Source organism: Tupaia chinensis, unplaced genomic scaffold, assembly GCF_000334495.1.
Source record: "Tupaia chinensis unplaced genomic scaffold, TupChi_1.0 Scaffold000047_1, whole genome shotgun sequence".
Lineage (NCBI taxonomy): Eukaryota > Metazoa > Chordata > Mammalia > Scandentia > Tupaiidae > Tupaia > Tupaia belangeri.
The window spans coordinates 697,498-711,620 of NW_006159505.1; the positions used below are offsets into that span (position 1 = coordinate 697,498).

The window sequence follows — 14,123 nt, forward strand, 5'->3', positions numbered from 1 at the left end:
TGATTACTCGCTTTGCTTCTGTCTCATCTCAAAGGATCTCTCAGAGGACCTTTCTCTCTTAAGGCCTTCAATTGGTTAGCTATGGTCATCCATATTATAAAGGATAATCCACTTGACTAAAAAAAATCTACCAATCTTGGACCAGCAGAAGGCATAATGGTTATGTCACTTAACTCCCACATAGTTGACTATGGTTGGAATCCTGGACCTGGAGGCTTAAAATTCATGCCAGACACATGTGTATGCATGCCCAAAATCCCAAGAGGAGAATGGAGGAAAAGGGATTGCAGCATGGCTATCCTCGTTGGGGGATGATTTCTTACTTTCTGCCTCTCTGTCTCTGTTGGTCTCTCTGGCAAGCATGTGCATACTATAGCAAAAATCTCTCTAAAAAAAAAAATCTACCAATTGAATGTTATTCTTAAAATACCTTGACAGTCAGTGTAATGGCTATGTCATGAACTTCCATGTAGCCGACCGTGGTTCAAGTCCCGGACCCAGTAGCTTAAACTCACACCAGGTGCATGTGCGTGCATGCCCAAGATCCCGAGAGGAGAATGGAGAAGAAGGGATTGTGGCATGGCCATCCCCCCGAGGGGTGACTTCTCGCTTTCTATCTCTCTGTCTTTCTGGTGAGTGCACGCTCCCTACAGCAAAAACCTCTCCAAAAAAAAAAATACCTTTACAGAGACACTGAAACTGGTGTTTGACCAAATATCTGAGTACCTTGGCCTAACCAGGAGACAAATAAAATTAATCATCACAGATTCCTAGGCTCCCATCAAGCCTAAGTATAAATGAAATGCCTAGCACAGAGCCAATCTGCAAAGTCAAGGAGAGCTCCAGAAATGGAAGGAAATCTCTGTCAAAACATGATCTGAACATGTGCTAAGGGAACAGAGACTTCAGACCTTTTCACATACAACAAAGAACCGTCTCTGCAAAATGTCTGGAAAAGTATAAAATTGAAAACTATAGTTTTCAACAGTCATACAAAGAAACAGAAAGACATGTTCTATTCAAAGGAACATGATAATGTGACATAGTTATCCCAGAGGAAGCCAAGACACTGGACTAACTAGATAAAGACATTAGAGAAACTGTCTTAAATATACTTACAGTTAAAGGAAAACATGGAAAAATATGTAAAGAAAATCAGAAAAACAATTATTAAAAAATCAGAATATCAAAAGAGAGGTAAAAATCATTAAAAAGAATCAAATTCTAGAGCTGAAAAGAAAAACAATGAAATGAAAAATTCACTAAAGATGTTCAACTGATTTGAGGAGAGAATCAGCAAACTTGAAGACAGGATAACTGAAATTTGAGTCTAAAGAACAGAAAGAAAAAAAGAATGAGCAGGCTAACCCCATGGCTTTGTAGGTAAGGGAGCTAGATCCCACATGGCTGACTGCAGTTTGAATCCCAGCCCTGGTATCTTGAGAAACCTGCTAGGCCCATATGTGTGCCCCAAATCCTGACAGGATAGAGAAATGGAGAAGGGATTGTGTTGTGACCATGCCTCACTATGGGGTGTTTTCTCCCTCTCCCAAGTGCAGGTGCCTTCCAGCAAAATTTTAATGAGAGAAAAGAATGAAGAAAAGTGAACAGAGCCTAAGGGACTTATAGGGACACTACCAAATGGACCGATAGATGCATTAGGGAATAACACGAGAAATGTAAAAGGCAGGAAGATTTAAAAAAATAGTGGCCAGAAACTTCCTAAATTTAATCAAAGATATGAATCTACAAATCCAGGAAGTCCAAGAAATTCCAATTAGGATAAACTCAGGGACCTGTATCAAGACACAGAATGAAGGGACCAGCAGTTCGCATAATGGCTATGTCACTGGACTCCCATGTAGTCGACTGCGGTTCGCATCCCGGACCCGGTGGCTTAAAACTCATGCTGTGTGTGTGTGCATGCATGCCCAAGATCCTGAGAGGAGAATGGAGGAGAAGGGACTGCGGCATGGCCACACCCTGGGGGGTGATTTCTCGCTTTCTGTCTCTCTGTCTCTGTCTGTCTGTCTGGCGAGCGCACGTGCCCTATAGCAAAAAAAGGAAAAAAACCTCTCCAAAAACACAGAATTAAACTGTCAAGACATTAGGGACACCAGGATGGCATAGCAGTAATACACTAATACCAGATATATATGGAAGATCACAGCTTAATTCCTTGGTTGACTTACACATGACTGCCACATGTGCATACCCATGACCTGAGTGGGCTGGAAAGGCTGGCAGTGGGGCAGTGGGGTAGAAAGAGAACAAAATGAGGATACCCAAATGCCCTCCAACAAATGAATGGATTAACAAATTGTAGTATATATTAACAATGTAATATTATTTGGCCTTTAAAAAAGACTAAAGTAGACCGCAGTTCGAGTCCTGGACCCGGTGACTTGATCCCGAGAGGAGAACTGAGGAAAAGGGATTGCGGTGTGGCCATGCCCCTGGGGGGTGATTTCTTGCTTTCTGTCTCTCTTTTTTTCTCTCTTTCTGGCGAGCACACGCAACTTATAGCAAAAATCTCTCCAAAAAAAAAAAAAAGACTACATTGACAAATACAACACAAAAACGTTATGCTACCTTGAAAACATTATGCTAAGTGAAATAAGCTAGACACAGAAGGATAAATACTGTACTTCATTTCTACAAGGTACCCAGAATAGGAATATTCATAGAGACGGAAAGCATAGCAGACTTTAGGGGAGGAAAGAAAGATAAGTTATTATTTTACAGATCCAGAGTTTCTGTTTGGGATAATAAAAGTCTGGAAATAGATAGTGGTGATAGTGATACAATATTGTTAATGTACTTACTGCCACTGAATTGTATTCAAAAATGTGTAAGAAGGGGGAGGCCAACAGATGGCATGTGTTTGAGGTGCTAGACTCACAAAGCCAACCACAGTTTGAGTCCTGAACCTGGTGGTTTGCTTTTTCACTTTCTCTTTTTTTCCTCTCTCTGGTTAGTGCATGTGCCCATAGCAAATTTTAAACTAATAATAATAAATAAAATTAAATAAATAATTTTTTTGAAAAAATGTGTATGATGATAGGCCAGCTCCAAAGCACAGTGATTGTTATGCACAGAAAACCAGATCCCACATGGCCAACTATGGTTCAGATTCTGGCCCTGGTGACATGAAAAACACACTGAGTCCATGCCTGTACATGCCTCAAATCCTGACAGGATGGAGAAATGTAAGAAAAAAGAATGAGGTATGGCCACGCCCCAGGGGGTACTTTCTCTCAACCTGAGTATTTGCATCCTCTGGCAATAAAAAAAAAGCATGTAAAACGGTAAAATTTTATGTCATATATATATTTTACCATAGTTTAAAAAAGAGAGAGAAACAAGCCCATTAAATTCAGAATTCCATACAGAATCTCACTGATCTTAGTACTCGTCCCCAAAACTTTCAACAGAAAAAATGTTTTCCTTTTAAATTGGACTTCATATGAAAATAAAATTAATCTCACACAATCACTTAGAAAAGTTTATTTTTATTTCAGAATGACCTATAGGATCTTATGCAGATAAAAGTTCTATGAGGACTATTACTCAGGTTTGCTTCTAGGAATTCACCAGTCAAAGCAGCAAAATTAAGTCTCCTTATCCAAACTGAGGTCATCAGGAAAGGAGCAATGAGTGATAAAACCTTAATCACTTCCTGTTTGCAAGATAACTAAAACTTCAACTGTGATTCCCAATATACCCATTTTCTTTCAAAGAAATCATTATACTATATGGAAGTCATATTTTAAATCAATTATTCCTTTTGCTGCAATAAGGTCCAGCAAAACCTTACCATCAGAAGCAAACCCACTACACCTATCAATGCTTAAGGAGTAGGTTGTCTACTGAAGACATGCTGTCTCTCTAAACCTTCCCTCAGGAGCCACACATCAGACACTCATCTCTGTTTTCCAAAGAGCAAACCATGGCTGCTGTATTCCTCTCCTTTTCTTCTTCCTCTTTTGATGTCTTTTCCTTATCTTTCAACTTTTCCTTATTTAGAGTAAACTGGATTGGATTAGCTGCTGGTCTTGTCCTTAAGTAATACATCCCAGTCTTCAAACCCTACAAGAGAATTAAATACAACCATTAGGAGAAACTTTGTGAGAACATCAATACCAGTTTAAAATATATTTCCATAAACCAGGTCAGCCTCTTTTCTAAACCTGGAATTGTATCTTCTCTAAGAAGAGAGGAGAAAAAAATCTTCCTGATTTTTTTCTTTCTTTTCTTTTTTATAACTTCACTCATTCTACACCTTTACAGCATATAAAACGAATTTTTCAGGAACCAGCAGTTAGCATAATGGCTGTGTTGCTGGACTCCCACGTAGTCGACTGCGGTTCACGTCCCGGACGCGGTGGCTTAAAACTCACGCCAGGTGCATGCGTGTGCATGCCCGAGATCCCGAGAGGAGAACGGAAGAGAAGGGATTGCGGCATGGCCATCCCCCCTGGGGGGTGATTTCTCGCTTTCTGTCTCTCTCTGTCTGTCTGGCGAGCGCACACGCCCTATAGCGAAAACCTCTCCAAAATCATCCCCCCTGGGGGGTGATTTCTCGCTTTCTGTCTCTCTGTCTGTCTGGCGAGCGCACACGCCCTATAGCGAAAACCTCTCCAAAATAAATAAATAAATAAATAAATAAATAACGCGAATTTTTCTAGCATGAACACACTGTATATTAGCCCATTCAACAATGTTACTGTACACTTTATCAAAAGATCATTTTCCATAGAAAGTTGGGACAGTGATATCCTGCTCTTTTTCACCCTTGGACAGATTTATCTCTTTGGAAATGTCAAATGTTTTTGTTCATTTTTCTTTGTTTTTATGTACATGACTTCTAAATTTGCCCAAGACAACATGTTTGCCTTAGACAATAACTATTTAGACAGCTTGACTGTGTCTCTATATAACAACAAAACATGACTACTTTAAGGATAAAGCTCATCATTTTCTTTTCAGTATCTTCAGTCCTGGCACATAAGAGATGATTCTATATAAATATGCATTATACTGCCAGGGAATAAGAATATAATCTAGAGTCACAGAACTTTACAACTGGCAGTGACTACATAAATAATTTGGCTTTTACACTGCAGATAAAGCAGACAAACATTGGATGTTTTTGACTAGTGAGTTGACAAGTACAAGGTTTTATTTTAGGAATGGCAGCAGTAGACAAGAGAACCTGCATCAGAGACACTAGAAGCAATGAGATCTGTTAATAATGGCAATGAAATAGGATGGATAATATTAAAGAAAAGGTACAGAGACAACCAGCACAACTTATTTAACTACATGAACAGTAAAGGAGTGGAGGATCATAAGTAACTCTAAATTTTCAAACCTAGAAATGCAATAATCCTAACTGAAACAAAAAAATCTAAAGCAAGAGTGTGATCTTGTACAAAATCCATGGGTTAGTTTTAACATGCTGGATTTGAAGTAAGAGCTTTTGGGTTGTAATATTTAATAGGTAGCTAGAACAGAAAACTGTTGCAATTCCCAAATATCCCAAGCTAGCAATTAAGTCTTCCTTGATTTCCCCTACCAACCTGCTTCCAGCCATAGAAGTGCATACTGGTGAGTTTGCCATAGTTAGGTTCAGCAATATGGATGTTCAAAGACTGACTTTGATCAATGAAAGCACCTCTCTCGGCTGCCATCTTGAGAACAGTTTTCTGGGAGATTTCCCACACAGTCTTATAAAGTTGCTTCAGGTCATCAGGAATTTCTGGTATGCTCTGAAGAAGAAAAACCAAGTTATTTATTCTGTTCAAGTTAAAGTAAATAGTATGATTAACAGAATAATGACACAAGAGTCTGGATTCCTGCCAGATCTGACCCTACTTACTATTTAGTATCATATGATATGGCCCTTGTCAAGTTTGCCAAGACTGTGCACCTCTTATAAAGTCCAAAAAAACCCTATCTAGTCAACCATATATCAATCTGGTGGTAGTAATTTAAGCATCCATCTTTAATTGGTTTATGGCCAAAACATTCATTGTCCTAGAGGCACTTAAGAAAGGCAGAAAAATTTAGAACTAAGTAGCAATAAATAACCCTTGAGTTTTTCAGAAAACACAAATAATCAGAGCTGTACCTCACAAGGACATGATGAAGGGAAGCAATGAGATCAAACCCTCTAGGGGGCCAACTGGTGGCACAGAGGTAAAGTGCACTTCTCTACAAGGCTGATCCACATGCAAAATTCTGGTTGGCATCCAGAGACCTTCCCAAGGGCACCAGGCACACTCATGCCCAAACCCCAGGGCTGGCCGGGGGTGGACTATGGTGTCAAGATCTTGTCAGGGTGATGTCTCTGTCTCTCTTGCTCACTCACAGGAAGTAAATACACTTAAAAAAAAAAAAAAAAAACAGGGCCAGCATGTGGCATGGAGGTTAAGGAGCTAAATCCCACATGGCCAGCTTCGCAGTTTTGAACCCTGGACCTGATGGGTTGAGAATTACACCAAGGCCATGTGCCCACAATCCTGAAAAAAGAATGGAAGAAAAGGGATTTGTGATATAGCTATCTCCCCCTCTCTCTCTGCCAAGCATACATGACTTAAAACAAAAACTAAAACTTAAAAAAAAAAAAAATCAAATAAGGTTAACATTATACAAACTCCACTTGGAATAAAAAGAAATGAGGTTTTCTTAGGTCTAGGGTTAACTTGTATTCAAACCACACAGACTTGTTAATGCTGTAGTTTCTGTCACCAGATACAGAAATGTTATAAAGAAAATATTTATGTTGTCAAGCAGATCAATGTTTAAACAGAGACCTCCACCTACAAATAAGTGGTTCTTGATTCTTTTTTTGGGGGGAAGGAGAGGTTTTTGCTATGGGGTGCGTGCGCTCGCCAGAAAGACAGAGACAGAAAGCAAGAAATCACCCCCTGGGAGGATAGTCACGACACAATCCCTTCTCCTCCATTCTCCTCTCAGGATCGTGGGCACACACGCACATGCACCCAACGTGAGTTTAAGCCACCAGGTCCGGGACTCGAACCGCAGTCAACTACATGGGAGTCCAGCGACATAGCCATTACACCAACTGCTGGCCCAGTTCTTGATTCTTAGCCACAAATAATTCATTGTTAAACGTGATTTGTGATACTATCTTTTGTACTATTAGTCCTCAATATTTTCTATGCATTCTAATTAAGTTTCACTCTCTAATATCAGTGGTTCCCAAACTGTGATGCACTATAGAATCACTTAAAGAATCTTTTTTAAAATTTTATACATTTAATCACTATACACCACTTTACTTGTTAGTTGAATTTACCCAGCATGAATATGCTTCACAGCAGTCCAGTTGAGGATATAAAACACATTATCAACAGATAACAACCCATTTCTGTGTCTCATAAATGTCTTAACTCTCCATTTTCCTCAATTTCTTTCCTTACATTCTTACCCTTCTCTCACCCTCTTTCCACACTGTCTCCAGAGTCTATAACCATTTTTAATGTTTCTATGTCCTCTATTTTCTCAGTTTCTACCATAGAGTGTGGACAGTTGGTATGTTAGTGGAGATATACAATGTCTCCCTTTTATAGCCTGGTTTGCTTCACTCAGTAGTAAATCTTCCTTATTTTTCCACTTTCTATCAAGTGCCAGGATCTTATTGTTTTTTTATGGCTGAGTAGTATTCCATAGAGTATATGTGCCAGACTTTTCTAATCCATTCATCTGTTCATGGACATCTGGGTTGGTTCCAAGGCTTAGCAATTGTGAATAATGCTGCAATAAACATAGATGAGCAAGCACTTTTCCAACTGAGCATTCTCCTATCCTTTGGATAGATTCCAGGAGTGGAACTGCTGGGTCATATGGTAGTTCTATTTGTAGATATTTGAGAAACCTCCATATTGTTTTCTATGGTGGCTAGACCAATTTACATTCCCATAAGCAGTGTAGGAGGGTTCCCCTTTCAACACATCTCCATCAGCATTTATTGTTTAATCTTCGCTATTCTGACAGGGGTTAGGTGGTATCTCATTGTGGTTTTGATCTGCATCTCCCTTATGATGAGGGAACAAAAGCATTTAAAGAATCTTAAAATACTAAGGTCTAGTACCCAGACATTCTTATTTAATTGGTACAGAGTATAACCTAGGCTTTAGGAATTTAAAAGCTTCTTGACTGATTCTAAAGTGCAGAAAAGTTGGAAACCACTATTTTATATTATTGTATAAACATGAGAGTAAGGGTTATATACATAATCTTAGCAAAACGGAGTTACATAAGCAGATTTTATATAATCACAATGAGTGGCCATTCTTTCCATTGTCTAGGATAAGTGAAGAGGCACCATAATGTCCAACTCAGCTCCTAAAGACTACACTCCATTTTCATTCTGTACCTGGATAGAGCCATTGCATGCAATAATCTGGTTTTTCATCTCTTCATTCCACAAGCCCCGCTCAGTAAGATCTTTCAGTAAGTGAGGATTTACAATCTGAATGGAAAAGCAGAAAAGATAGGCTGAAATAAATAACAATGAAAGGACCTACACAACTGGAGCTTAAAGTAAATAAGATCACTGATGGGGTCCGGACAGCAATGAGGCAGCAACATTCTGCAATGCTAGCCCACACAGAAAGGTTCCATGTTTGTATGTAGATACCTCCCTGAGCAGGATGGGCACATACATGTACACATGATCTGGGGCTGGCTTGGACTAAGGTGAATCATAGCACCAAGACCCTGTTGGGGCTGCTGTCTGTCTGTCTGCCTGTCTCTCTCCCACTCAAGGAAGAAACAAACAACAACACTGAGCTATTTAATATTAGATAACTTGGTAAACTTTATTTTTCATAGAACTGGGAGTTCTCACCTATAACACAAAAGCTATATTCCTTTAAAATTTTAATATGGGCTATTCTAGAAACATAACATATTGTGGTAATCATCATAAAATGTATACATCCATCAAATCATCACACATGTACCTTGAATATACATAACAGTTATTTATTAATATACTTCAACAAAATTTTGAATTAAGAAAAATATATAGCATTAGTATTTGCAAAAGTGAAAAGAAAAAAAAAAAACTAACACTGCCAAAGCTGGGTAAATCAATTGCGTTGTTGGAAAAGTCACGACATAGTTTTTCTGATTTTCTATGCAAAAAATGTGTTGTGACTTTTCCAACAACCCAGTACATGGATCTCCTCTTTTTGTTTTTTCTACATATATGACAAATCCTTAAGTAAAAATATTAGAAATTATATTCCCTAACCCTTACAGAAAGTTATTTCAGGATATTTGAAAATTCACAAATAAAAATCTTTTAAATTAAGAGCTCTCAATCCTAGCTATACCTAACAACTATCTAGGAATCTCTAAGAAATCTACTGGTCTCCCCACCTCCTCCTGAAATCCTAATAACCAAGTTTCTGAGAAGGCATTTCTATATATACCTTGAATACTCTGATTTAAGCATCTGAGTGGTAGTATTACATGTATCGCTATGATTTTAATGGCTAAACATTATGTGAACGCTAATATCAACTCTTATATTCAACCCCCAATAATTCATTTCTTCAGCAGGTATTTTAAAAATGCTCATTACATGCAGAAATAACATTAGATATGACAAAGCTCTGCCCCCAAACTAAGGGGCACATTAAATATAAATGAGTATTTACTCCCACCATCAAGACTTCCCTGTAGGTGTAGTTGTGGACCTCTCACCTGAAATTCTCCTGACAAGACTCTGCGAGTGTAGATGTTGCTGGTATAAGGTTCAATGGACTCATTATTCCCCAAGATCTGAGCAGTTGAAGCAGTAGGCATTGGGGCAATAAGTAAACTGTTTCTTACACCATACCTAAAGAAAAGGTTATTATTTAGGTGATTATCCTAAAGCTATGATCTGTCAGAAAGGCAGCTACTTTATGTCATTGTAGTAAATGCAGATGATGCAACGTCATACATGCATTTAACTCACATGTTGACTTTTGAATTAAACTCCTACAGGGACACAACTACACAGTATGAATGCTATTTAAAAGAAGCTCACCCTTCTTTTAAATGCCTATGAAACAGAATTGGCACAATGTCCTTACCATGCCAGGACTTATGACACTTGCACTGTGGCATTCAGGCATTATAATACTTGCTATGCCATCTTGCCCAGGGAAACATTCAAATAGTTGACTGAGTTTCTCCAACTATATCAGGATACACTCATTCAATACCCACTGCTTTCTAAGTGTCCTTATGATCACTGTACTAGGCCCATAAGGAAACATAATGACATGAAAGTAGCCAGAATCAGACATGTACCACCCCGATTTTCCATTATCCTATGAATAAGAATTCATATTACACTGATATATTACATATATTCCTGACTTCCTCTATTACATCTTCAATTATGTTCCTAGAAGGTTAAGTTCTTTTGACTCTTTTCAGTGTCAGAAATGTAGACTGACACACTAACATATCATCAAACTATCCCTAGCTCATTCAAAGTGCAGCGTAAAAGATACCAACTCTCTAACATCTTTCCTGACCAAGCAGGCAACAAGTAAAGTGTTAAATGTGTTAAAGATAAATACTTGTTCAGCAACATTTCCTGTGACCCATATTTTTACATGTATTTTAACTATTTAAGTTATATGTCTTACCTTAATACTAACTTTCTCAGGCCAGCAGATGGCATGGTGGTTAAGGGTGTTGGACTCCCACATGGTTTAGAGTCCCGGACCTGGCGGATTCCTTTCTCACTTTCTCTCTCTCACCCTGCCCCTCTCTGGTCAAATTAAAATAAATACAAAAATACATAAAGTTCAATAAAATAATTCTTTTAAAAAAATACTAACTTTCTCAAACACAAAAGGATGTCTGTCCTACATTCTATACCTATGGATTCATACAGTGCTTAGCACAGAGCCTCAGATCCTGATGGAGTCTATACAACTAGGTTTTCAACCTCACTGTCACTTTCTATGTGAGGTATCAAGCAAACCAACAACCATCTCCATGTGTTCACACTCTCATATAAAACAGAAACATCATCTGTCTACAGACCAAAAAAAAGTGGAAGTCATAAAACATATGATATATCTGAACTATGGGATTGTTTGTAATCATTAAAAACATAAGGTGGACCTATAGGTATTAAAAAGAGAAAGCTCTCAAAATCAATCACTAAATATAAACTCACAATGAACGTCAAGTTTGAGTCACATTTAAATGGCAAAATAATGTGTATATGTATGTCTATCTGTCTGCAAATGTACTGAAAAAAGGCTAGAAAAATACACATACTTAACAAAACTTATCTTTGAGAAAAACGAGTAAGATTTTTGTTTTATGGGACAAGTGTCTGGAAGAAGTACATATAAAGTCTTTTCCTTTTTGTCCCTTTTTTTCTGTATTTGAATTTTATTAATAATTAATGTGTATTGGGACCAGCAGATGGCATAATGGTTACGTTGTTGGACTCCCATGTAGTTGACCATGGTTCAAGTCCTGGACCCAGCAGCTTAAAACTCATACTGGGCACATGTATTTGCATGCCCAAAAATCCTGAGAGGAGACTGGAGGAGAAAGGATTGCGGTGTGGCCATCCCCTCTGGGGGGGGGTGATTTCTCACTGTCTCTCTGTCTCTCTCTCTCTCTCTGCCAAGTGAATGAGCCCTACAGCAAAAATCTCTTTCAAAAATAAAAATAATAACTAATATGCATTTATATTCATTTTGAAATTTTAAAAAGTCACATGTGAAAAATAGCTAACCCACAGTGTTTTGAGGAGGAAAAACAAAATAACAGCTATGAATACAGTACAAGTCCATTTTTATAAAAGTTGAATTGGCATGTAAATACACACATACTGAGAAGACAGTCAGAAGGCTGACAGAACATTAAGATGTCGATAGGTTTTTGGGGAGAGGTGATAAGAGGATAATTTTCATTTCCCTCCCTTTCTACATATATGCTTTTCTAATTTTTCTAACACATATTATTTAAGAAATGAAACAACTTTAAGGCAAATGATATCTTTTAAAGATGATTTAAAGCTATGGCTTCCTTCGCCAAACAAGAAATGCTTTATATATACATTAACCCATAGATGACAAATCCATGACAGAAAGTGAAAACAATCCATTTGATTATTCACTCAGCAAAATATTTTGCCTCCCCTCAGATTTCTCACACTGACTGGTTTGAAACGTCTACAAAGACTCAATTTAAAAATTCTTCTTTCATGTAGTTTAATTGCCTTCCTAAAGCTCTTCCAAAATCCTTGATTCCAATGACAATCAACTCAGACAAAAGTCATTTATATGGGGCCAGTCCATAGCCCAGTGGCTAAGAGAACTTGATCCAACATGATCACCATGCAATTTTAGTCCCAGACCAAACAGGGCTAAAAAACACCACACCAGGTACATGTGTGTGTGCCCAAAATCTCCAGAGGAAGAAATGGAGAAATGACTTAGTCATGACCCTACTTCATGGGGGGTGATTTCTCACTCTCTCTGGTGAGCATGCAAGCTCTCTGGCAAATGAAAAAAAAAAAAAAAGTAATATATATGTCTAATGTGGGTAAACAATAAAGAATAAAAAAAAAAAAAAACATTTAAAAGCAAGCATATTGGGAGCTGGTTCTGTGGTATAGTGGTAGGGCACTGCTAAAACAAAACTAGACGCATGTAGAAGGATCTAAGTTCAATTCCCTGATTGACCTGTACATGTTGGACACACACACCCACGATCGTGGCTAGCTGGAAAGGCCAAGGCAAGAATCCAGCATGGGACCTTGCCAAAGTATTTCCCTGTCTCTCTGGTGAAAGAAATTAATAAACTTTTTTTTAAAAAGTAAGCATATCTTGGGACCAGCAGTCAGTGTAATGGCTATGTTGCTTGACTCCCATGTAGTCGATTGCAATTCGAATCCTAGACCTGGTGGCTTAAACTCACGCCAGGTGCATGTGCGTGCATGCCCAAGATTCCAAGAGGAGAATAGAGAAGGATTGCAGCATGGCCATCCCCCCAGGGGGTGATTTCTCGCTTTCTGTCTCTCTGTCTCTCTCTGTCTTTCTGGCGAGCACACACGCCCTATAGCAAAAGCCTCTCAAAAAAAAAAAAAAAAGTAAGCATATCTTGAAAAAAAAAAAAGGTTTATAAAAAAGAAATTCTAAGTCCCTAAAACAAGATCAGTAACTACCATGTACTAAATATTTTCATTGAACCAATAAATTTGCAGATTACTGTGTCTATTAGCTGACAAAGTATTCCTCCAATAATAGTTCTATAAGAGCCCCATTTAAAAGAGGAGAAAAAGTGAGTCCAGAAATTAAAATGATATACCTAACTTCTGAAGAGCCATTAAGAAAGCCCAAGTCCTCTTGACATCAAAGCCACTTTCCATTTCTTTACTTACTTTGCAATCTTGTCCTTGAGAAGTTTCCAGTCCCACAGGTCTGTGGGAGTAACATTCCACATGTCATACTGAAGAATCTAAGAAATAAATGACCCAAATCTGTAAGTCACTCTGTGGCAATTTAAAACTGGCAAACAGCAAACAAATGACTAACAGCCATGTCCCAACAAATGCTATCTTCTAGTTGAGCTGTGTAAGAAATGCAAGGTCCAGACATCTTCCTGGACAGAATGCTATGTTATCGCACTGATTAAAAACAGGATAAGAAAACTGGTTAGGGCCAGCAGGTGATATGGTGGTTGAGGCACTGGACTCTTACATGGCTTACTGCAGTTGAGTCCCAGACTTGGTGGCTTGCCTTCTCTCTCTCACTCATTAATTTTTTTAAAAAAATTATAATAATGAATAAAATAATTCTTTAAGAAACTGGTTAAGGTATCTTCCCCACATCTCTGTTGAGTCTTCTCAGAGGACCCATATCATATCTATAAACCGGAAATCTGAACATTCATAAAAGCATGTTGTTAAGATGCATTGGTTTTTTACGGTGCAAGTGTTACTTTACTCTCATCTTTCTTCAGTGCCTTGATCTGTTCACTTCATTAAAAACATCTTTTAAACAACTATACATTGTATTTCCTAAATATCAGCACAAAGGTCAACACTACAATTTTCATCTTGT

General features: G+C 38.1%; 1 protein-coding gene across 1 annotated transcript in view; it reads right to left on the minus strand.

Annotated features, from left to right (window-relative positions):
- Positions 1–3,482: 3,482 nt before the first annotated feature.
- Positions 3,483–14,123, minus strand: part of RRM1 (ribonucleotide reductase catalytic subunit M1) — a 59,458-nt gene continuing 48,817 nt past the window's right edge. Inside the window, exons 16-20 of the mRNA XM_014590344.2 lie at positions 13,442–13,518; positions 9,742–9,877; positions 8,405–8,500; positions 5,583–5,771; positions 3,483–4,089 (exon numbers count right to left, since the gene is read on the minus strand). Of these exons, the coding sequence (XP_014445830.1) occupies positions 3,901–4,089; positions 5,583–5,771; positions 8,405–8,500; positions 9,742–9,877; positions 13,442–13,518 (687 nt within the window). The 3' untranslated portion in view covers positions 3,483–3,900. The remainder of the gene's footprint in view (positions 4,090–5,582; positions 5,772–8,404; positions 8,501–9,741; positions 9,878–13,441; positions 13,519–14,123) is intronic.